The sequence below is a fragment of the Natator depressus genome, chromosome 6, assembly GCF_965152275.1.
Source record: "Natator depressus isolate rNatDep1 chromosome 6, rNatDep2.hap1, whole genome shotgun sequence".
Taxonomy (NCBI): domain Eukaryota; kingdom Metazoa; phylum Chordata; order Testudines; family Cheloniidae; genus Natator; species Natator depressus.
Window position 1 is genome coordinate 52314085 of NC_134239.1, and position 25209 is coordinate 52339293.

The 25209-nt window shown below is 42.6% G+C and overlaps 1 protein-coding gene across 6 annotated transcripts in view; it reads left to right on the forward strand.

Annotated features, from left to right (window-relative positions):
• The window catches only part of IFTAP (intraflagellar transport associated protein), a 58742-nt gene that overhangs the window by 479 nt on the left and 33054 nt on the right, over nucleotides 1-25209 (forward strand). For 2 of the 6 annotated variants that reach the window (XM_074955286.1, XM_074955291.1), the window contains exons 2-3: nucleotides 8794-8932; nucleotides 15644-15797. In XM_074955286.1, coding sequence (XP_074811387.1) covers nucleotides 15692-15797 — 106 coding nt within the window. In that variant the 5' untranslated portion in view covers nucleotides 8794-8932; nucleotides 15644-15691. Of the gene's footprint in view, nucleotides 1-5067; nucleotides 5152-8734; nucleotides 8933-15643; nucleotides 15798-25209 lie in introns of those variants that run through there. The other 4 variants (XM_074955288.1, XM_074955287.1, XM_074955285.1 and 1 more) reach the window with 4 other exon arrangements.

The following is a 25209-nucleotide window of genomic DNA, read 5'->3' on the forward strand; positions in this document are numbered from 1 at the left end:
TGCAGGCTGCACCCCTGGCCAGGCGGAGGGGGTATCTCCTCTCCATTTCTCTCCCTGAAGCTCCTAGTACACTGTGGGTGCCACAGAGACTAGTTTATTTTCCTTGCCCTATTTTGCACAGTGCACGTGCTGCGAGCAGGGAAGGGGGCAGAGCACAAAGACCCTCCATGTAGTTTGGGTCAGCAGTTCTCAACCAGTGTCCTGGGCCCCCTGGGGGGCCACGAGCAGGTTGAGGGGGTCTGCCAGCCAGGGCTGGTGTGAGACTCACTGGGGCCCAGGGCAGAAAGCCAAAGTCCTGCCATGCAGGACTGAAGCCCTTACCCTCAGCCCTGCCACCTGCGGCTTAAGCCAAAGCCTGAGCTGCTTAGCTTCGCGGGGCCCCGGGCAACTGCCCTGCTTGCTACCCCCCTAACGCTGATGCTGGTTTTTATATGCAGAAAAATAGTTGTAGCTGAGGAGTTTTTATAGTATGTTGGGCGAGGGGCGGCGGGGGGGCTCAGAAAGAAAAAGGTTGGGAAGCCCTGGTCTGGGTTACAAAAACTTAAACACCAGTATGCTGATGGGAAAATCCAGTTTTGTAGGTTTTTCCTTTTTCCCCCTAGTCATATTGTTTAGAACAGGGATCAGCAACCTTTGGCATGCTGTGTGTCAGGGAAATCCACTGGCGGGCTGGGATGGTTTGTCTACCTGCAGCATCCACAGGTTTGGCCGATCGCAGCTCCAGGCCAATGGGGGCCGCAGGAAGCGGCACGGGTCCAGGGATGTGCTGGCCACCGCTTCTCGCAGCCCCCATTGGTCTGGAACAGCGAACCGCGGCCAGTGGGAGCTACGATTGGCTGAACCTGCGGATGCTGCAGGTAAACAAACTGTCCCGGCTCGCCAGCGGATTTCCCTGACGGGCTGCTTGCCAAAGGTTGCCGATTTATTGTGAATTCTCAAATTTATCAATGTTCAAATGGATTTTCACTGAAAAATATTACAGTACATCAGGTCTTTTGTGTGTATGCAGAACAGTCATTTTTGGACTGCCTGGACTTAAATGTTTCCTCACTCGCAGACTCCAGATTATTTAATAGGGGGCTGTGAACTGTAATCCGCAAGCAGGCATTTTATTTACTCTGCCACAAGTATCTTTCTGATGCCTGGATGGGCCAATATCATGTTTACGCCAAACTCAGTCCATATTCTAAACCAGGGATCGGCAGCTTCAGGCCAATGGGGGCCGCAGGAAGCGGCGCTGGTCAAGGGATGTGCTGGCCGCTGCATCCCGCAGCCCCCATTGGTCTGGAACAGCGAACCACTGCCAGTGGGAGCTGCAATTGGCCGAACCTGTGGATGCTGCAGGTAAAACTGTCCCGGCCCACCAGCAGATTTCCCTGACGGGCCGCTTGCCAAAGGTTGCCGATCCCTGGTTTAGAATATGGACTGAGCTTGGCGTAAACATAATAGTGGCTCATCCAGGCATCAGAAAGATACTTGTTGCAGAGTAAATAAAATGCTTGCTTGTGGATTACAATTCACAACCCCCTATTAAATAATCTGGAGTCTGCGAGTGAGGAAACATTTAAGTCTAGGCAGTCCAAAAATGACTCTATTCTTCATACACACAAAAGACCTGATGTACTGTAATATTTTTCAGTGAAAATCCATTTGAACATTGAGAAATTTGAGAAATCATAATAAAAATACGGTAAAATTTATTTAAATGTGTGGGCCAAATTCACGTTAGACTTAATGTCACCATGTGGGTATTATGAAGGTCCTAGAGGAGGAGGTCATAGTAGTTCAGGGAGGAATTTGACCCACAGTATCAAACTGCCTGTGTTCAGTAGCTAATCACCTTCTGTTTGGTTTGAAAATCCCAAGTTGTTTTTTGTTTGTTTTCATATTGTGCTCAATTTCTTTGTTGTTTGTATGTTATTTGCCTTTGTCATTCACTACCTGCTTCTTTGAGACAGGTTCTAATGGAATGTTTTGCATTTGCTTTCTTTATTCTAAATCCTCACTTTAAAATAACGTATAAATTTACAAAACATGTTGGAAAATAACACTGAAGGGTCCATTCTTCCATTCACCTCTGGGGATCAGAGAAATTAGAGATGGAAAAGACTGACCAATTTATTTGCAGCATCCTTTTTTCATAACAGGATTGTGCCATTCAATCATCGAATCATACAAATGTAGGGCCAAAAGGGACCTCGAGAAATCATCAAGGCCTGACCCCTGAGCTGAAGCAGGATTAAGTATATGTAGACCATCCCTGACAGGTGTTTATGTAACCTGTTCATAAAAACTGCCACTGATGGGAATTCCACAAACTCCCTTGGAAGACGATTCCAGAGCTTAGCTACCCTTGTAGATAGAAAGTTTTTCTTAATATCTAACCTAAATCTCCCTTGCTGCAGATTAAGCCCATTACTTCTTATCCTACCTTCAGTGGACATGGAGAACACAGGTAGATTGATTGAGGTGATGGCAGGCACAAACCTTGATAGAAACAGCTTGTTGGTTACAAGTTTTTTTGTTAAATAAACCCACTTAATTTTCCTTTCCCCTTGTCATCTCCCAACAGCAATTACTAGCTTAAATTCCAGAGATCTCACACCCCTCATGTCCAACATTAGACACCTGCATTCTGCATAAGTGAGCGGTTCAATGAGTAAAGCAGAGAAAGGTTTCGTGTAAGAAGAGAGGGTGGTGGTTCAGGAGTGTTCCATGGGTAGGGGGCAAGATGGAAGATGATAGTGGGGGGAAATGGACAAATGCTCATTTGTCTGGCACCACTGGTGGAGCAGAAGATGGGGTGGGAAGGACACTGTAAGTAAAGCTACGATTTTTTCATGGAGGTCACAGAAGTCATGGAATCCGTTACTTCCAGCGACCTCCATGAATTCAGCCTTGTCAGCCAGAAGCTGCAGAGTCCCCATGCCGCTCCCTATGGCTGCGGGTGCCGGGGCCCCACGGAGTTCCCAGCTGCTACGGGCAGCAGGGTCACAGCTCCTGGCTGCAGCGGGCAGTGGGGAGACCCTGCAGCTCCATGTGGCCATGGGTACTGAGGGTCCCGCAGAGTTCCCAGCTGCCATGGGCAGCGGGGCCGCAGCCCCTAGTTGCCGTGGGTGCGGGGCCACAGCTCCTGGACTCTGCATGCAGCGAGGGACCCCGGAGCTCCCAGCCAACACAGGCAGTGGGCCACAGCTCCTAGCCTCAGTGGGGCCGCCGCAGCTTCCGGCCGCCGCAGGGTGTGGGGGTTCCCGAGCTCTGAGCCGCCATGGTGCTGGGGGTCCTTCAGAGCTCCCAGCCTCCACAGGTGGCGGGCGTACCCTGGAGCTCCGAGGTGGGAAACTCTGGAGCTCTGAGCTCCCAGAGGTGGTATGGGCACCCAGAGTTTGGAGCAGCCCCCACAGCTGGCCAACCCCTGCAGGTGGTGTGGGACCCCACAGCTGGGCTCCCCATTTTGTCAGGGTTATTTTTAGAAAAGTCAGGGACAAGTCATGAGCTTCTGTGAATTTTTCTTTATTGCCCTGTCTGTGACTTTTACTAAAAATATCCGTGACAAAATCTTAGCCTTAACTATAAGAGACAAGGGCAGATAAGTGGGGTGGGGGCAGAGTTATGTAGGCAGTGTTGCCAAATCTTGTGATTTTACTGTGATTGTTATGCTATCTAGTATTTTTATTAAACCCCAGCTTCAGGTCACGTGGTTTGATGAGAATCTCAGTTTTCATTTTAAAAGAAAAAGTAAGTTTGTAGCCCTCATAGTTGCAAGAAAATCGTGAGGGCGTGATCTGTGTTCACGCTAAAGGCTCAAAAGCCAGAAGAGAAATAAAAAGAACCTTGAATATATTACTTATGGTTTTTTGGGGCTTGAGTCATGATTTTGGAATGCTTGGGACTGGCAATACTGTGTAAGGTATAGAAAGTGGTAATAAGAAGCTTGAATTTGATGTGGTTGAGAAGGGAGAATAAGTGGAGGGATTCAAACAGGAGTCTGTCTACATGAGGATAAAGAATAAAGGTGCTTTTTAAAACTGATTTGGCTGAAATGATTTGAAACATCCTGTCGTGCCTACTGGATACAGATCTGCATCTTTAAAATCATGTTGTGGGGGTTGTATTAGAACCTAGGGGGGAGCCTGTGTTACCAACATGTCCAGCAAAAATATCTTTGTTTTTTCAGAAATATCCACTGAAAAGCTTGGGATGTATAGTTTTCAGATAACTGGTTTTTTTCCTTAACTGTGTCCTCTTTGATTATAAATGCTGTTTGATTGGTCACCTAAGTCACATGATAATGTTTCTGCTCTCCAATTGGATGACTGAAGCAATTTAAACAGGAGAATAATGAATAACAAGCATTGCTATTTAGTATAAATTTTCAAATATATAATTATTTGGGCTAAAATTCAAAAGAAGTTTAGTACTCACAGCTGTTTTCACAAATACCTGGTAGCTGTCTGGATACTAAGTTGCAAATAATGAATGATATGACCCCATGAATCTAGTGAACCAACTCAGCTTCTGGTCACAAACAGATTTGCAAAGCACTTTATATGCTGTTTGAACAGCTTTGATTGTCATGTTAGACTGCTGACTCTCTAGAGTCTTAATTGGTAAATGCTCCCTCTGCTGTTTTCTCGAATTCTCCCCTCAGTCTGCAATCACTGGCATCTTGGCAGGAACACAGGTGCTTAGTGCAGGGATTAAAAACTACTTCGCAAGATTACATCTATTTTCCTCTCTGATGGTTTTGCCATTGCAGCATTTTGTTCAAAAAGATGAACCCAGGGCCTTCTGAAGGACCTCGGTCTAACACCCCACAGCACACACCCAAGACTTGTAGGCTGAGAAGCAAATGTAACTCCTCAATTCTTTAGGATCAGATTCCCATCTGGACCCCCCAGAGAGCTCTAGTCTAAACCAACCAACTACTGAGGCATGTAGATAACATTTCTCAAAGCTTTCTCTAACTTTGGCACCCAGAGTTTGTTTGGGTAAAACAATAAACGTATTAGACCTACCTGGCTGATGGAGGGTTTTTGCTTCCTCCTGAAACCTTTTGTTTGTAACGGGGATTCGAAAGCTCAGCACTTGTGGAATCTTCTGTGACTGCACAAAGAGGGGCTGTGGCATGGACAAGCAGGCAGGCAGAAGGTATGTATGCTTAGCTTGCAGATGTGCTCCTTAGTACTCCTCTAATGTGGCTAACTGTCTGTGACCGTTTTTTTTTTCTTCAGATGGTGCAAAAAGAAATCCATCTTGCACCTTTAGAAGTTTAACCTGTTCATGCCTAGCCAGCTCAGAGTGACAGTAGACGTCTGTTATTTAGATTGTAAATTCATTGGGGGAAAATGCTGTTTTTTATTTGATATTTGTACAGTGACCAATCCAGCGGGGTCTGATTTTTGTTGCGGCTTTTGGATACTACTGTGTTATAAAGTCACTGCTAAATTCAAAGACAACGTTTGGAATTCTAATATCTACAAACTTAAACAATCCTCAACACTTTGATTGGAATAATTTTTTTCCCCTTGGAATTCTCAGGCTATAAATAGATTATGACATTGAAACTGAGTAAAAGAAGTAGTAAGTGTGCGCAACCCAGTAAGTGAAGGCTTAAACTCTGTTTCAAAGCCCACTAAAGTCAATAGAAACTTTTCCATTGACTTCAAAGGACTCTGGATCAGGCTCTAAAAGAATATTAGTACTCTGCACACTTCTGTGGTACTTTTAATCAGAGTTCCTCAGAATCCTTTTCACACAAAGCGTAATTAAGCCTTCTAACTCCCCTGAGAATAGATCCCTTTTACAGATGGAGCAACTGGGGCTCTGAGAGGGTAAGTGACTTGCCTATATGATCACTCAGCAACTCAGTGTTCGCAGGAACAGAGTTCACAGCTGCCTCACCAGCTCCCTTCTGTGGTTGGCAAGGGATCATTTCAGCTACCACTGAAATACAGCAGCCTCTGAAGGTGGGACACGGCAGATGTTTTACATCACAGAGCAACTCCGCACAACAGTTAAGAACAATCTGGTATCCAATTAGGGTGACCAGATGTCCTGATTTTATAGAGACAGTCCCGATATTCAGGGCTTTGTCTTATATAGGTGCCTATTACTCCCCTCCCACTGTCCCGATTTTTCACACTTGCTGTCTGGTCACCCTATGTCCAATTGAAAGTGCAGTGGGAATTTAAATGGAAAGAGCCTGAATTGGAATTCACCAGGACATCAGGGTGAATATACTCTTGTAAAAAGTGCCAGGAGACCTTTAATGACTATAATGCAGACATAAGGGTGGCTTTATGTCTCACCTGAAATATGGCACCTCCAGCAGCACAGTGTCCTCTAACACTCATGTTGATACATTGCTTCAGTGCTGACACTCGGAGGTCATCACATTAGTAAAAAGAAAAAAGAAAAGGAGTACTTGTGGCACCTTAGAGACTAACCAGTTTATTTGAGCATGAGCTTTCGTGAGCTACAGCTCACTTCATCGGATGCATAGCATATCGTGGAAATTGCAGTTTCCACGATATGCTATGCATCCGATGAAGTGAGCTGTAGCTCACGAAAGCTCATGCTCAAATAAACTGGTTAGTCTCTAAGGTGCCACAAGTACTCCTTTTCTTTTTTCTTTTTACGAATACAGACTAACACGGCTGTTACTCTGAAACCTCACATTAGTAAAGATGGACTTGAACCACAATGTTGAGATCCAGAATTGAACTTCCCCAAAATTCTGGGATGTTCAGATCAGGTTCATTTCTATTCTAGTAGCGCCTACATGAGATTTGTTAGTTTTCCATCCAAGTATTGACCTAGCCTGACCCTCTTTAGTTTGTCTGATAGAGGAAAAGTTGGTCTGACTGCAGAAGTGGTGCACAGATGTCAAAAGAAAATGTCAATTTTTTTCTAGTGCCTCACCTCATATTTTAGATTCATTTTACTCTCCCTGTGTCAGTTAGTGTGTCTTGTCCTTAGAAAATGCTTGTCTTTCTGACATGATTAATTTGGCTCAGAGGAAAGGGAGGTTAAACTGTGCCTGCAACAGAATGCTAATCAGAAGTACTGCCTTACTGGATGAGAACAATGGTCTTTTTAGTCCAGTTGCCTTTCTCCACCAGTGATCAGCTCCTTCAGAGGAAGGGGGATGAAATCCTGCAATAGGTAGTTTTAGAGTCACCTGTCCACAAGGGAAATCAGAAGAATCCTGTACACAATTATGTGTGCTCAGTACACTCAGATTCCTAACATGAAAATGTTGGATTCTCCTCCTGAATTTGTTTGGCAGTTAAAGGCATAGCACCATACAAAAGCGCTCTCCCTTGGGTATGGCAAATTGGGGTGACCACTCCGAGCCCCGGGCTTTGGGGGGCCCTGCGGGCTGCCGGTGCAACTGGCCGTCGCTGGGCATGGTCGGTCCTGGAAGTGACGGATTCATCACTTTTGCTCCGGGCCCTGCACCTGCCTAGGGATGGCCCTGCTGGGCATTCAGCACTGACATGGGTTATGTCTAGACTGCCTGCAGCAGCGAGTCTCGGAGACAGACTCATGCTCGTGGCGCCGGCGCTATGGCACTAAAAATAGCAGTGTAGACTTTCGGGCTCAGGCTCTGAAGCCCAGGGAGGGGGGTTGGCCAAGCTCCAGGCCAAGACTCAGTGTCTGCACAGCTATTTTTAGCTCTGTAGTGGGAGCCCCATCAACTCACGTCTATTGACCCGAGCTCTGAACTCGCTGCTGTACTGTTGCTCCCTGTGTAGATGTACCCAATGTGAAAGAGTACCCAACTGCATTCCCAACATTACCTGTTGAAGCAAATGAGGTTTCTTTGGAGGCCTCCCATACCAGAGCTGATGAAACCCACCAGTGCTTAGTCTCTGAGACCTGAAAAGGTCACACCTCATGGGACTGTGACTGCTGGTTTTAGAAAAAACAAGTTTGCTGTACAAGAAATTTACCCTTGTAGCCAGCCCAATTCTTTTCTTTCCCTAAATAATCTTTTAAGTAGGCAGCACTGTCAGAGCCATTTGGAATGCACAACAACTAATTAGGCACTGAACTCAGGCAAATATTTCCACAATCAAATGAGAGCAATATGGTTGCTTGCAGTTAAAGTTCTTAGATAACAGGGCATCTGCAAAGATGAGATTTAGGGCCAGGGCATCTGCAAAGATGAGATTTAGTATTATTAAAGCACAAGCAAATCCCAGTCAAGTAAATGGGTGCTGTACACATGTGCATCTAAAGACCTGCTCCCACTAAAGTCCCACTAAAGTCAGTGGGAAGCTTCCAGTGACTTCAGTGGGATCAGGCCCCTAGCTCTTGAAAACAGTTTGAACTGAAACAAGAAACATCCAAGAATCATTTGAAAGTTTTTCTCCTTCATAACTGAAACATCCATGCTTTGAGTTCGTTCATATAACGAATGCAGTTCAGTTGATCTGCACCTGCTCATAACCAGAGGCTTGCTTAGGGTCTTCTTTAAAGTTCATTCCAGGAGCTGCTGTCTAGTTGCAGGTGGCTGAGGGTAGGGGGAGGAGGTAGGTAGGGCAGGATTGTAACACAAGGAGGGGAGGGAGTTTTTCTGTACAACTGTAGTGTTGCAATCCAACCAATATGTGAAACTGCTATAGAGGAATGTAGTTTTTAAAAAGTTGTTGCTCCTGTCTTGAGAAAGTTAGGGATCCCTAAGCATGACCACTCTTATATCTCTTTTATTCTCTGTTCTCTTGAGGTACCATGCTGTAGAGACTATTATGATATATGGAATCAATTTAAGCTCTTCTTCAACAGGAAGAAAAAAGCTACAACTACAGACAAACAGACTTCCATTCAGCTTGAGTTCCAGCTTTGTCTCTATTGTTTACCAGGGACCACACCCTGTTTGGAACTATACAGCACACAGGACCATCTAGTGGCTGAATGATATACTGTGAGTAAACATATTACAGGGACTGCCATTCTGGCCAAGGTGGATGGACCACAGCTTTCCGAGGAGTTTGTCACTGAGGTTCTTGAGCTGTCCAGTAGGCAGGGATAGGACTGTGAAATACAGGGTACTTATGACCCATCTGTCAATTGCACCATGTTACGAAGCACACTTGCTTAATTTAGACTAACATTTACTTCTTCCCTACAGAGACCTGATGCTAACTCATTGTTTATTTCAATAATAATAATAATATTGTAGCAAATCCATAGCCACCTAAGACTTCATGGTGACCTCCATGCTGATCACCATTGTGACAGTGTGGACAGAACTCAGACACTCTTGCTTCAGAAGCATAGGCTAAATGAGAAATGTCTGTATGTGTTAACAGTATAGGGTCCATGAGACACACTTCAGCTGTCCTGATTCTATGCAACAGAGGGCAGTGGTACATTATCCTCATTAAGGAGGTCATAGCAATATCTATATCCAACTATCTATCTAATAATCTATGGGATTTCTATGGTATTCATGTCAAAGGGGTAAATTGTGACATTACACTCTGCCCTGTGTAAGGGACAGCATACTGTTGCACAGCCACTAGAGGAGCCTGGGAGGGACAGTGTTACTCAGGGAGGTACGATCTCCCTTCTGGTCAGCCTGCTGCTCTGGGGAGGGAGTAAACGGCATTAGGTCTATACCTGCTACAGAGTATGTTTCCCAATTTGCCAGCGTAGCTATGTAGCCAAGGCTTCATCTATTCCCCACCATGTCCCGCCCAACTGCATGAGGAATGGAGGTAACAGACTTTCTTGGCCTGATTCCCCTCCTACGCTGCTGTATGCCTTGCTTTCCTTTAGCCCCTATGCTGCCACCCTAGCCAGGCCACAATTCAGCCCAAAGGAAGTTCCTTGCATGGAAGTTTTGCTGGTGTAAGAGCAAAGTTAGTAAGTTTTACTGATGAAAGGTGCTATAGAAATGTATGTGGCTTATCACTGTCATCTAGGCTGGAAGAGAACAGATTTTGGTTTTATAATCTGGGTATCTCAAGGAGCTTTGGAAAACAATGATTGAGTCCGATACAGGTAGTGGAGTGACTGTGTAGGGGAATGGATCAGGCACTATACAGTGAAAACAGAGCATCAGACATTAAACTAATACAGTTGTGGAGCCTGAGACATTCAGATTTAGATGATAAACTCTTCAGGACAGTGACTCTGTCTTCCTGTATCTCGCCATGCATCTAAATAGTGCTCTATAAATAACTATACTAATGAATTACTTGTTTTGATTGAGAATGATTGTTGATAGATCCAAATTCCCAGCATTGGAATGTGACTTTGCCCGTTGTATGAAAATCAAAGAGACTATACCACATAATGCAGTGGTGGAATATTTATTTCTGAACAGTAGAATTATGTAGGATTTTTCTGTGTGTGATTGGGCACTGCTGCTTTTTCAGTTTACAAATTCGTAAGTTCATTTTGCTTTCACTGGTTTAAAAAATATAATGGCTTTAAAAATCATAATGAAGTGCTCAAAATTGCTGTATAAAACAAGAAATCCATGTTTCATAGCTACTACATTTTTCATTGTTTAATGGAATTAATAACTGTGTAATTGAAATCATGCTAATACTCAGCCAACTTGCTTCTGGGATTCACTGCAGACATTTCTGGTCTTGTTTAAACAGCTGAGAGGAAGACTACATTTTGGGAAATAAAATTGATTCTGCACAATCTGCTGATGATCAGCAAGCCTTAATGAATGATAGCCTGAAGTGACCTCATTACTGTAACTTGGATGGATGAGCAGGAAAGGAATGCAAATTTTTCTAAAAGAAAAAAATTGGTTTCTGCTTCATCATTTTCAGAAACTCTTATTCTGTTACTATTCATAAGAATGTAAAAACAACCATACTGGGTCAGACCAATGGCCCACCTAGCCCAGTATCCTGTCTTCTGACAGTAGCCAGTGTAGATACTTCAGAGGGAATGAACAGAACAGGGCAATTATCAAGTGACCCATCCCCTGTCATCCAGTCCCAGCTTCTGGCAGTTGGAAGTTTAGGGACACCAGAGCATGGGGTTGCATCCCTGATCACCTTGGCTAATAGCCATTGAGGGACCTATTCTCCATGAACTTAGCTAATTATTTTTTGAACCCAGTTATACTTTCCCTACAGAGCTTCTAACAAGTGGAAAGGATTCAGGAGTCGTTGACATCTGCTTCCCCCAAGGAGCAACTTCATAACTCCTTTGATGTATTGGAGGGACCGCCTCTGGGGAGAAAAAGGATGATATCAGTTACCATGGTCCATTCAGGCCTTGTTCTCATTATTGAGACTGTCAGCAACAGCAACATTCCACTAGGAATTGGACTAATTCACCAACATATTTTACATAGGCAGCCAAACAGCTACCAACCTGAGCTAGATTTGAACTGGTGACCTAGCAGTCAAAGTTCCCCCAAGCCAAGGGCTCATCAGGCTGGTGTGGTTCAGGCACATTCATGTCATAGCTAACAATACACAAGGGAGTGATGTAGCCAGCATCATGTCCAACTGCCCTAGCCCAATAGATCAGGTATCTGTTTTACAGCTGGGTGAACTGGTGGTGGCCTTTGTGAGATGGAGCAAGACTCACTCATGTCTTTCAGGACTGTCATTGAGCATCTTACCACTCAGCCATCCTCCTTTGAAAGGCTCTATATGCCCCTATTCTTCCTTCAGTGTGATTCTCTCCTCTGCAACACAAAAAATTGACTTCAATCCCTGCCAACTTTCTGGTTCTATGTTGTCTCTTTTCCTCTAGATTGGGTGGAGGTACCACAGCGTAACAAATCCTTAAAAAGTCGCATCCCGAGAAATATGGCCACATCAAATGTAGAAATCCTGAAGGATTCTCAAGCATCAGGAGATCCAGAATGTTAAGCTAAGGGAAACTCAGTTGCTTTGTTGATATGAGTTCAGCTCGGTGCCTCTTGTATATTGTGAATTGTATGAATGCACTAGCCTTTCGCTTTTGGAGAGAAGGGTTCAGATATGGGTTAGCTCAAAAATGAAAATGAGGGTTTGCTGGTCAGCCTGGTTTCCCTTGTTTGCACCACAAAACTTCTGCACAGGGCTGATACAGTCTGAAACAACTGATGGTCTTTATTTAAGAGAGACATGGGACTGGTGTAGAAGGGATGCAGCAGGAAGCCACAATGGAGTAAAAATATGCCAGTATGAGAACGTAGGTAGATAGTGTTGGGACAGTTTTCCTAACACATTTCCAGCCATGTACAACTTGTCAATTTCAAGAATGGTAATAATCCAAGTCTCAACCCTTATCATCCAGACCCATGCAACGTAGAACCCCAAACTTCTGCAGAGTGACTAGAATTAGAATGAATAGATCATTTGGGTGTAGAATCCACACGCAAAGCTATCTGCATATTTCATGATCTGCAAAACTGGAGGTTTTTTATGATTGATAGAACCTTATGCTTCTATAAAGAATCCACCTGATTCTTCCTAGTCACCAACTCCTAATGTTACTAGGCCTGCAGTAGATCCCTGGAAATTTAGGGAAAGTTTGTATCCAGATTGAAACACTACATCTTGGGCCTAATCTTTAGTTCAGGGATCAGCAACCTTTGGCCCACGGCCCACCAGGGTAACCTCCCTGGTGGGCCGGGCCAGTTTGTTTACCTGCTGCGTCTGCAGGTTCAGCTGATCGCAGCTCCCACTGGCCGTGGTTTGCTGCTCCAGGCCAAAGGGGGCTGTGGGAAGTGGCGGCCAGCACATCCCTCGGCCCGCGCTGCTTCCCGCAGCCCCCATTGGGGATGGGGAAGTCACTGATGAACACAGCTGGTGTCTTAGTTTGTTAAAGAGTTACAGTGACTGGGCAACAAAATGGCAGATGAAATTTAATAATGATAAATGCAAAGTAATGCAAATTGGAAAGCGTAATCCCAACTATACATATAAAATGATGGGGTCTAAATTAGCTGTTACCACTCAAGAAAGAGATCTTGGAGTCATTGTGGATAGTTCTCTGAAAACATCCACTCAATGTGCAGCAGCAGTCAAAAAAGCGAACAGAATGCTGGGAATAATTAAGCAAGGGATAGCTAATAGGACAGAAAATATCATGGTGCCGCTATATAAATCCATGGTACGCCCACATCCTGAATACTGTGTGCAGATGTGGTCGCCATCTCAAAAAGGATATATTGGAATTGGAAAAGGTTCAAAAAAGGGCAACAAAAATGATGAGGGGTATGGAATGGCTTCAGTGTGAGGAGAGATTAATAAGACTGGGACTTTTCAGCTCGGAAAGAGACGGCTATGGGGTGATATGATTGAGGTCTATAAAATCATGACTGGTGTAGATAAGGAAGTGTTGTTTACTACTTCTCATAACACAAGAACAAGCGGTCACCAAATGAAATGAATAGGCAGCAGGTTTAAAACAAATAAAAGGAAGTATTTCTTCACACAATGCACAGTAATCCTGTGGAACTCTTTGTCAGAGGATGTTGTGAAGGCCAAGACCATAACAGGGTTCAAAAAAGAACTAGATAAATTCATGGAGGATAGGTTCATCAATGGCTGTTAGTCAGGATGGGCAGGAATGATGTCCCTAGCCTCTGTTTGCCAGAAGCTGAGAATGAGCGACAGGGGATGGATCACTTGATGATTACCTGTTCTATTCATTCCCTCTGGGGCACCGGGCACTGTCCATTGTCGGAAGACGGAATACTGACCTAGATGGTCCTTTGGTCTGACCCAGTAGGGCCATTCTTACGCTCTTACCTCATGTTCAAAAGTTGGGAACCACTGGTCTAAGATACTAGCATATAATAGAGCAAAGGGTCATTAGGAGAAATTGGCTGTATTCCCGGCTTTACCACTAGCTCACTGGCAAATCACTTTAACTCTCTGTGCCTCCGTTTCACTGTTTGTAAAAGGGGGATAATATTTCTTGGCACCTACCACCCAGGAGGGTTGTGTGTTGAATTCATTCATGTTTGAAAAGCACGTAGAGATCCTTAGCTAGCAGGTGCTGCAGAAGGGCAAAGCATTGTCATTAGTATTTAGATCATAGATTAACAAATGAGGTTCTTTCATAAGTTCTTACAAGTTTTAGCCTTTCGCACAGTGATATTTACTTAGAGTAGTGACTCTAATAACTGAAGAGTGATGAAAAAAATAAAAAAAAGCATTGCTTCCCCTTGAAAACCACTAGAATTTGCATAAACCACGTTGTCCGTCTGGTAAATGATTATCTGCTCGGTCAGTGCCTAGAGTGGTTAATATTAGCTTGTTTTTAGTGAAACTTAAAGTTCTGTGTTTTGGGCTCTATGTGTTTCGGTTTATTTTAAACTTCAGAACAATCATCTCCTGTGACAATCAACAGCACGACAGAGTTAGATTTCACGGTTATTTTGATGCTGTGGTTTGGATGTTCTGGGTTTGCTTTAACTGCAAATCCAGAATAAAGGGATAAATAAACGTAGCCCCATTGAGATGAACGGTAGTATTGCCATTGACTTCAGTGGAGCAGGTTGTCACCTCTAAAGTTATTTCTTAATGCCCCTGAAAATTAATGACCGCATTTCCAAAAGGCAAGAAGGCGTGGGCAGCGTGAAAAAAATTGTGCATAATTGAACGCTTAATATGCATACACATCTTTAAAAATTGTGTATGCAAACTGGGTAGTTACACATGCACAGCTAGGCTTCCACATGGCCACTTGAGTGTGGGTCTGCCGTAAAATGTAGAAATTACTGTATGCATGTGTGCACGCTAGCCTGGATTCCCTCCTTTAGGTAATCGGGTCCCATATGTACTGAATTTCCATAATAATAATACATAGCACTGTACAACATTAACTTCAATGTAGTTGAAATGCAACTGTCTCAGGGGCTGTCACTTTCCCTATGCCCTATTGAAAGAGTCAAGATCAGTTGGAATGCTGCAGCTGTCTAGCCAGAGTGTTAAATTCCTGGAGACAGGCAGAGCATTGTCCGTGGAGGTCCCTTGGCATTTGTTCTTTGCCTTCCACAATGTGTCCCTTGTGCTGATTGGGGCCTTTGTGTTCTACCTCGATACAAATAAATAATAATGTAATATCACATTCTTCCAAAGCTTGGTTTAGTGGCTTTGAGAATATAGTACAAGATGCACCTATGAAATGAGCTGGTGGATTCGGTCCAAGTTCCCTGTGTACACGTGTCCCTATCATAAAATCCAGCACCACAACTAGTGCTAAGTGGCACCCTCTCAGCAAAGAAAGTAAGGGTTGGACAGGCAGTGTGACTGAACTACTTAGACATAGTCCCTCCTGAATAGGACGGAAGCACTTTGGTAGGACATTCTGGGAGATACAAGCACTGTTGCGCTTCCCATGTAGTACCTGTTCTATGGATAGACACTTTCTTTCTCCCAGGATTCAGATAGGCCACTACTTGTCATCTAAATGTGCCTGAAATAACTATGGCTCTAATCCTACAAAAGCCTTTCCCTGTGCCTCCCAGGAACCCCAGTGAAGGAATCACGGCCTACAGAAGGAGAGAAATAGCTGATTCTCTGAATTCCAGTGCTTACCTGCTCTATGCTAACTAGAGAAACTCCCTCCGAAGTTAAAAGACCCTCTGATTTGTTTTCTGCCTGCAGAATAAAAAAGGCTTTGTTATTATATATAGTTCTCCCTTTTTTCATTGCAGAAGAATCCGCTTAGAACAGGTATGCCTGTTTGACTGTCATGGTCATGGATGATGGAAAAGCAACCGTCAAACAACAGTATCCTCCATCAGTTTATTAATAGCCAGGAGCAGACATATGAAGAATTTCTCAGCATGTTCACTTATCTTTGGAAAGGTATGTCAGCTTCTAGAGTTTCCCATAACAAATTATATTGAGAAAGGAAGAGAGAGTGTAAGCATAAAGAGAAGCAGTGTTATCTAGTGGATAGGGTGCTCTACTGGGTTCTTTCCTGGGTTCTGCCACTGACCTACGGTGTGACCTTGGGCAAGTCACTTCAACTCTCTGTGCCTTAGTTTTGTTAGTGCCACCTTTTGTTTGCCATATCTATTTAGATTATAACCTCTTGGGGGCAGGGACTCTTTCTCTCTCTTTCTCTCTCTGTATGTACAGTGCCTAGCACAATGAGGTCTCAGTCTTGTTTGGGGTCTCCAGGTACTAGTGGAATGATAATAGGTTGGCCAGGTTTTTTGTGTTTTTAAGATACAGTACCGGTGGAATTCACAACCACACTGCTACCCACAACTTTACTTCACTTGCTTTATAGGCTGTTGGTTTTGACATAATGCTAGATGTGTATTGTAAAAAGTTCTGAATCTTTGTTGGGCATGCAGTTCAGTGAGTTTAGGAAGGTAGAAGATTGCAGGCTGCTTGGAAGAGTGCAGGCTAGACTTTCCAACCCTGGGCGACATCAGTGGAAGGTCTGGGCGTTCAGCACCTCTGAAATCAGATCATTGTTATGTAGGTCCCCTAATATGGATTTATTTCAGAGTAGCGGCCGTGTTAATCTGTATCCGCAAAAAGAAAAGGAGGACTTGTGGCACCTTAGAGACTAACAAATTTATTTGAGCATAAGCTTTCGTGAGCTACAGCTCACTTATGCTCAGGTGCCACAAGTCCTCCTTTTCTTAATATGGATTTAGTTTCCCCATGTTTGAAAATTTTGACCACAAAATATAGTGCATTTCACTGAATTCAATTGCCGGTTGGTTTGACTTTCTGATTGATTTTATCAATCCCTCAGGAACAATGTTAATAAAAATAGCAAAATTTTGTTCCTTTATTTTGATCAATTTTGACCACATTAGTCAGATTTTATTGGGTGATTCAATACCTGTCTTGAGTTTATCACTAATAAGGAGGGGACCAAAAATTTGAATGCACGAAAGATAAAGAACCCAAGGAAGATACACAATAATAAAAGATGCCTTGTGACTCATGGTTAGGGCTATGATTTTGGCATGGAAATTATTCAAATTCATGCTTTCCATGGCCACTGTAAAGTTTGTGAAATCTTGGAAATGGCTGCTAAAAACACATTTGGCTGGGTCCCCAACCAAATGGTGTTGTGAACTGCTGCACAGGGGCGCAGGTTCAGCCTGTCTGCCACTCCATCTCCATGTAGGAGGGGTGGAGGTGGGGGTGGGGCCAAACCTGAGTGGTGCCCTGACCCAGTAAGACAAGTCACAATGCCTGGTGCGGGGAGCTGGGCCCAGCCCTATGGTACAAGAGCTGCCGCTGCAGGGTGAATGTGTGATGGGCTCTCTCTCCAATCCCTTACCCTCTGGGTCTCACCTTTCACTATCTGCACTATATTCCTGTGTATGCTGTAGAAAAAAAAACTATATTGTTTGGTGACCTTTCTGCGACTTACAGTTTTTTTTTCTCCCTCCTCTCTGCTGTGAAATTTACTAAAAATTTCCTTACTTATGGTTGTGTTATTCAGACACTCTGATTGGCATTATAAGTGCTGATTACATGTGTTCTGCAATCTGTGTTATGCACTGAGCTGGTCATATGGATAACTTAGATCGACAATTGATAAGGAAGGATTTGATTATGGTGAAGGAACACTAGTGAATGAAAGGCTAAAGTGTTTCTTTCAGACGTTCATGCTTTCTGAATGAAGTAAGCATAGCTGGTGGAGCTGAAACAGTCTCCGAGATCCAAACACCCACAAACTCTAGCAAAGTTCAGATCTGGATTCAAACTCTATAGCTCAGGCTCGTCACTGGTAAGAACTGCACCCCTGGGTTCTTTAAATTAGCCTTACAAAATGAGTATGTCAATTTAATATTCCCCAATTACATTGCTCTTGGCCACAGCTTTCTATTAAGAGTGATATTTTCATCTTATTCTAGAAGCAGAGTATTTTCCAATTACACCATGCGGCATGCTCCATTGATTGGCACTCAGAACCCTGCTCTGTCCTTGTCTGTCAGACAGAACTGAGTGTCATTCACAGGCACTAGAGCAGAAAAATCAGTCAGGGGAGTGGAAATAGTCTCAGCAGTGCTTCCATGCCAGCCTTCCCACTCCCAGAAAACTAACGAGAAGGTGAGACACTGGCAGTATCAGATAAGAGGGTTAATACTAGGGTCTGGTCTGAAACAAACTTCTTTATGTACAGCTGTTACACTGGGGAGAGCTCAGATCCAAGACACAGGGTGCATATCGCTTGCAGAAAGCCACAGCATGTACTTCATTCACCTTGGTTCTCAACACAGCATCTGGCTCTAAATGTGTGTATAAAACGTATCTGAAGTTCTAGCTGAAATAAATGATTGTACCAGCCCAGGAAACTGCATTTCTAAACAAAATAACTTGGGTTGCTCCCCCTCCACCCCTTTCAGAATACCCAAAGGCACCGGTTCACATTATAAACTAATGACCTGCAAAAATTCCACTTTAAGCACAAAGCCTTAAGAGCTGGAACAGTGCAAAAATGCATTTTAAACTATTTGACTCCTATTTTCTTTCTTTGGAACTCAAATATCATGAAAAAGAGCCATTTGGATTTTAATGAAATGGGCAACTGGGGTAGCTAAGGTATATCTGACAATGAAGCTCAGAGCTTTTCGCTTCTAGGTCAGCACCAGTTCAAGTCCCTTGTTCGGCCAGATGTAAAAATAAAAGACTGTGATGTTTTGCACATTTATTTGTATGATTAAATTTGCATGCACTGTAAATGTGATTATACTTTTGCAAACCAGGCATGTACATGTGAAAATGCCTAGTTTGCGTCTGCAGTCTCAGTAATTTCACATATACATTTTTAGACCTCTAAGTACCTATTTACATACTCAAATATGCCCTTGTGTGTGCAAATTGAGATACTTAGGTATACACACATTCTTAACATGTGGACTATGGACATCTTTTTAAAAACAATTTTTCTTGCAAGTGATCCCCATCTAATGGCTCTTTGGTGGTCAGACTGCTGGGAAATTAGGGGAACAAATCACAGAGAGTTACTTGGGTCCCATTGGTATCTCAGGGTGTCTGTGTGTTTAGATACTTACTCATGCTGATTCTTGTTCATGTGCATGGGGTCAAACTGCCTTCCTGATTTAGGGTCAGGAGAAAATTTTCCCTAGAGGTTTTTTATTTTATCACTCAAGCATCCTGTAAGGCTCTATCTGCCTATTATTAATACATTATTTTGTCCTTATTTGCTAAGCATCAGTAGCTCCAACAAAACACTGAAGAATGGATAATCTCTGTCCCTGGGAACTCATGATCTAAACAGACAGGCAAGACAAAATACACTGGGAGATCCAGAGGAAGGGGCCTTTCGGCAAGTATGTCATCCAGGAGTTTCCCGTTGTATGCATGTAGGGGTCATCTCTTGGTTTTGTATTCCAAAACCTGTTTCTTGGAATTGTAGAAAGCTGAGTATTAATGGACCTTGGTACTTCCTGTTTTCTATGGCTATGATAAAGGCTATGATCCCAATAAAAGGAAACTAATATTTTATAATACTGTCTATATATATATCTGAATGTGTGATGTTACCCTCTATTGGCTGCTCTATAGGAAGGGTAGAGGATCTATTACTACTCCTAGTTAAGGAAATTCTCCTTTAGCTCAAGTGGTCCAGGTCTATAGTTTTGGAGTGGAAGGCTAAGATTCTCGGCCTGTTTCCGCAGTTTTGTGTGATTTATGTAGTGGTAACTCTGTCTGTTGTAAGTAGCCCATGGAGCCATGCTAACTTGCTTGGGGAAAAAAGCCAGGTGTTTAGTACAAGAAATTAAAAATGTTTAATTTTGGGATTCCTAAGCAGAGCTAGCTTGAATCGATATTAGAACATGCATACTACTGGTGGCAGTGTGAGGGTTCAAGAAACCAAGTGTCATACCTCACTTCTGCCAGATCAGATAACAATGGCAGATGGTTACATGTCATTTAAAAAAGAGTGAACTCAGCATTTTAAAGGTCAGCATTCCTACAAAAGATGACCTAGATTTTTTTTAATATATCATCTTTTAAAAAATTGACAATATATGGCAGCACTCCATGCTTAATTGGTAGAGATTGTAATCATTTTTATTGACCCCTACAGTGCGTAGACACTTGAAGGCTAAATTGCAGCTCCAGTAAGTCCTATGGTTTTCCTGTGAATACTGTCCCACGTGTCTCCTTCATCCTAAAGATAGCATTAACAAGGGGCATGTAGCGTTTAGGGCATTGATGGACCTTCAGACAGGCAATATAGTCTAGTGGTTAGTTTGTTTCTGGTAAAAAGAAACTCCTGTGTTCTCCTTGAAGGGCTCTCAGAAGCTTCAGCATGGGCAGAATACAACTGCCTGCTTATATAATGGGATTTGAGTAAATCCATAATAAAGGCAGTGGAAAGCAACATTCTTTTATAAATCATATTTCTTTTAACATATTTGTTTATATTTTTCCGAGTTTCATTGTAACCTGTTGTGCTCATGATAGTATATGCATTTCTTTTGATTCGTTTGCACTTAAATTTTTAATATATAATTGATGAAATAGAAATAAAAAACTAACATTTACTTCCAGGCTGTAGGACCTTTCTATCTTAAGTTTCAGTGCAGAGCAAATATTAACAACAATACTCTGATAGTGCAATTGGACCCATTTGGATGGACTTTCGTGGCTTGGCGAAATCCCCTTCATGTCAGTGGAGCTCTGCGTGGGTACAGAGATCCAGTTGCAGGATCAGGGCCTGAGTTAGAAGCATGCGAAAAGTGGGTTTACAATAGAACTGGTGACACAGCTTTATTTAGGTTGGAAGATGAGTGATATTTTCAATACTGACCATTCAATAGAGCTGATTTATGCCCCACATCTCTTTCAATTTGAGCAAAAAAAGTCACATATTTTAACTGCCTTTTCCAGCTTTAAAAACATGTTTTGAAATCTGCTGGTACAAAATAATAAGACAGCATCTGCTTGTTTTTCTAACTTCAGAGTGGAATGGGAAGTTCACTAGAGCAGAAAATATCTTCTTCCTCCCTTCCACAGAAACACAGAGAAAAATTAGAAATGGTCCAAGCTGCAAAATTTGCATCTGGATTTTAAATCACTCTTCTGAAAATGTGGAGGTGTTTTGATCCAGCATCTGGATTAGCCTGTTGTATATAGAGAGGCTGTCAGTAGTTAACTTCTGATCTGAATTTGAATTTGAGGATGTTTGGATACTGTGTTTAAGTTTAGTCCATTGTAAGAACAAGGAGTCCTTGTGGCACCTTAGAGATGAACAAATTTATTTGGGCATAAGCTTTCGTGGGTTAGAACCCACTTCACCAGATGCATGGAGTGAAAATACAGGAGCAGGTATAAATACATGAAAGGATGGGGTTGCTTTACCAAGTGTGAGGTCAGTCTAATGAGATAAATCAATTAACAGCAGGATACCAAGGGAGGAAAAATAACTTTTGAAGTGGTAAAAGAGTGGCCCATTACAGACAGTTGACAAGAAGGTGTGAGTAACAGAAGGGAGAAATTAGTATTGGGGAAATTAGGTTTAGGTTTTGTAATGACCCAACCACTCCCAGTCTTTATTCAGGCCTAATGTGATGGTGTCCAGTTTGCAAATTAATTTCAGTTCTGAAGCTTCACATTGGAGTCTGGTTTTTTTGTTGAAGAATTGCCACTTTTAGGTCTGTAATCGAGTGACCAAAGAGATTGAAGTGTTCTCCGACTGGTTTTTGAATGTTATAATTCCTGATGTCAGATTTGTGTCCATTTATTCTTTTGCATAGAGACTGTCTGGTTTGGCCAATGTACATGGCAGAGGGGCATTGCTGGCACATGATGGCATATATCACATTGGTAGATGTGCAGATGAATGAGCCCGTGACGGTGTGGCTGATGTGGTTAGGTCCTATGATGGTGTGCCTTGAATAGCTATGTGGACAGAGTTGGCACCGGGGTGTGTAGCAGGCTTTGGTTCCTGGGTTGGTGTTTGTGTTGTGTGGTGTGTAGTTGCTGGTGAGTATTTGCTTCAGGTTGGGAAACTGTCTGTAAGCGAGGACTGGCCTGTCTCCCAAGATCTGTGAGAGTGAGGGATCGTCCTTCAGGATAGGTTATAGATCCTTGATGATGCACTGGCGAGGTTTTAGTTGGGGGCTGTAGGTGATGGCTAGTGGCATTCTGTTACTTTCTTTGTTGGGCCTGTCTTATAGTAGGTGACATCTTGGTACCCTTCTGGCTCTGTCAGTCTGTTTCTTCACTTCACCAGGTGGGTATTGCAGTTTTAAGAACGCTTGATAGAGATTCTGTAGGTGTTTATCTCTGTCTGAGGGATCGGGGAAAATGCGGTTGTATCTTAGAGCTTGGCTGTAGACAATGGATTGTGTGATGTGGTCTCGATGAAAGCTGGAGGCATGTAGGTAAGAATAGTGGTCAGTAGGTTTCCAGTATAGAGTGGTGTTTATGTGACCATCGCTTATTAGCACTGTAGTGTCTAGGAAGTGGACCTCTTTTGTGGACTGGTCCAGGCTGAGGTTGATGGTAGGGTGGAAATCGTTGAAATCTTGGTAGAATTCCTCAAGGGCCTCCTTCCCATGGGTCCAGATGATGAAGATGTTATCAGTGTAGTGCAAGTAGAGTAGCAGTGTAAGGGGATGAGAGCTGAGGAAGCGTTGTTCATGTATTTATACCTGCTCCTGTATTTTCACTCCATGCATCTGATGAAGTGGGTTCTAACCCACGAAAGCTTATGTCCAGATAAATTTGTTAGTCTCTAAGGTGCCACAAGGACTCCTCGTTATTTTTGCTGATACAGACTAACACGGCTACCACTCTGAAACCTGATACTTCAGTCCATTATAGTTATTATATGTTCTATAATTCACATTCCAAATATAGGGGTTTAGTTTGGATCTTTGATTTTTGATCAGATGCATTAAGAAAACTAAGTCCTTTTTGTGTGCTAATAGAATGACACCCCCAATGCTGTTTGCAGTGCTGTTGTAGCCTTGTAGGTCCCAGGGTATTAGAGAGACAAGGTGGGTGAGGTAGTATCTTTTATTGGATCAACTTCAATTGGTGAGAGAGACGTTTGTTTCTCTTCTCACCAACAGAAGTTGGTCCAATAAAACATATTACCTCACCCACCTTGACCCTCAACACTGTTGTTTTGATACTTTTGCACCCAGCAGCAGGCTGGCTAGCAGAGGAAGTTGGAAACTGACCGGCCACTTTTGTGCTTCCAGGTGGCATTTAAGAGGCATTTTCTGTGCTGTTGTGATCAGGTTACTTTAATTCCCCAGTGGATGTTGAGTGGTGTAGTTAGTTACACTCCATTTAGCAATATCTGTCTGCTTCCTTTTTTTCGTTAACCACGTTTAAAAAAAACAACAAGTTTAAACTTCAGCATAAGTGGCTATGAAGGTCCTTTACACATGTGAGTTTAACAGCATGAAGCACGGCTGAAAATAACACAAGGGACAGCAATAAATTTACTTTAATTTAAAAAATGGAACAATAGGATGGCATTAACCCCAAGAGAAATTTGTAGTAGGCCTCGTGTGAGTGGTTTTGCCAATAAAAGCAACTAGGCAGTTCAATAAAGCTAATTAAATTAATCTGTCATCCCCAGGGAATTTAAGCAGGGCATGAAATAGGGAAACAGCCTCAATTCAGAGCTTTTTATTGATGAGTTTTGCTGGATCATTGGAAAATAATTGGTGGGGAGAAAAAAAGGGTTGCAGTTTTCTATTGATCATAAATTCACTGCCCAAACTCTATCTAATCTCTTTCATCATGGTGTAAAAGCAAATATCATACAGAGCCCTGAAGTTAAAAAACAGCTATGTGGATACAATGGGCTGTAATAGATTCATATTGCAACAATAATAGCTTATCTGTGCTCTGACTGATTTTCATCCTTAGATCTAAAAATATTTACCAAGGGAAGGTAAATAGCATTATCTCCATTTTACAGACAGGGAAACGGAGGCCAAGAGTAGGAAAGTTATTAGCCTAAGTTTGCAAAGTGGGTCGGGGCAGATTTAGTGTGGTAGCTGCTAATGGCCATTGAATGGCACTGCCTCTCAAAAGTGCATGTCAGCAATTGTTTCTTGCTGTTGTGTAGGATTTCTACATATTATAATCAAACAATTTTTAAAAAAAGTTACTATTTTGTTTTAAATTGTAAAAGATAAAACATTGCTAGCTTGGTTGCATAACTGACTTTTTTCTATTTCCAGAAGGAAAGATTTAGAGCAGATTAAGTCATTTCTGGTTTGGATATTTTGCTATAAATCTCTTTCTACTGTTTTATACATTGTATGGTTGTGTAGTATGCCTATTTATGAAATAGTAATACATAGTATGTAACAATAGTTTGGTCTGCCAGAGCACTCTTCCACCAATGATACCAAAATGCTTTGTACATGTCAATTAGCTAAGCCTCATAACACCCGGGTGAGATAGGGAAATATTATCATTCCCTTTTACACATGGGCAAATAGAAGCACAGGGTAAACAAAATTTCCCAGAGTCATATTGTGGATCTGTGGGAAAACCAGGAGCATAATCCCAGTCTTGTGCAGTAGACACTAGACACACTGGCCAAGATTTCCCAAACTAAATCAAGGTGTCTCAAATTGGGCACCTCAAAATTGATGAACTCCAGATCACTAATCACTTTTGAAAATCATGTCTGTTTCTTCTTTTTATCCTGTTCCCTGCTTGTCTCATATTTTCTATGATAGTAATTGGTATGGGAGAAAGAAATTGTGTGGAACTATTAGTGTCAGGTGATTGGGCCATTTAAATTACATCCAATTTCGACAATACATGCAATGCTTAATGAAAACAGCTGAGATATCTACCAGTTTATTGAATTCCACCTTTATGAGATCTACATACAACTTTTCAAGCCAGTCTCTGTTCTTATTTGAATATTGTTAGCGTATCACTCAACCATTCTACTGTCTCTCTTTCCTTGGCAGTTCCCAGTGTATATACATGTTTAGCAGCTAGGAATTGTGCTGGGGAAACAAAGAAGGATTCCAACTTCTCAAGTAGAGCTTAAAAGCTTGTGGTAGGCTTTGTTATAAAACAGAAAAGTTAATTTAATGAATGCCTTTAGGAACCAAAGACAAATACACCAGGCTTCCTGCAGTCAAGGTGAAAGTAAAGATCTAAACTGTGGCTCTGTCAGTCAAGTTTAAGAGAAGAAGTGGTAATTACCCTTAGGTGTCCTTCATCTTCTTCTGAGAGCCTTTTTCTTGATGCTCCCTGACAGATTTGTGCCCAGTTTTCCCTA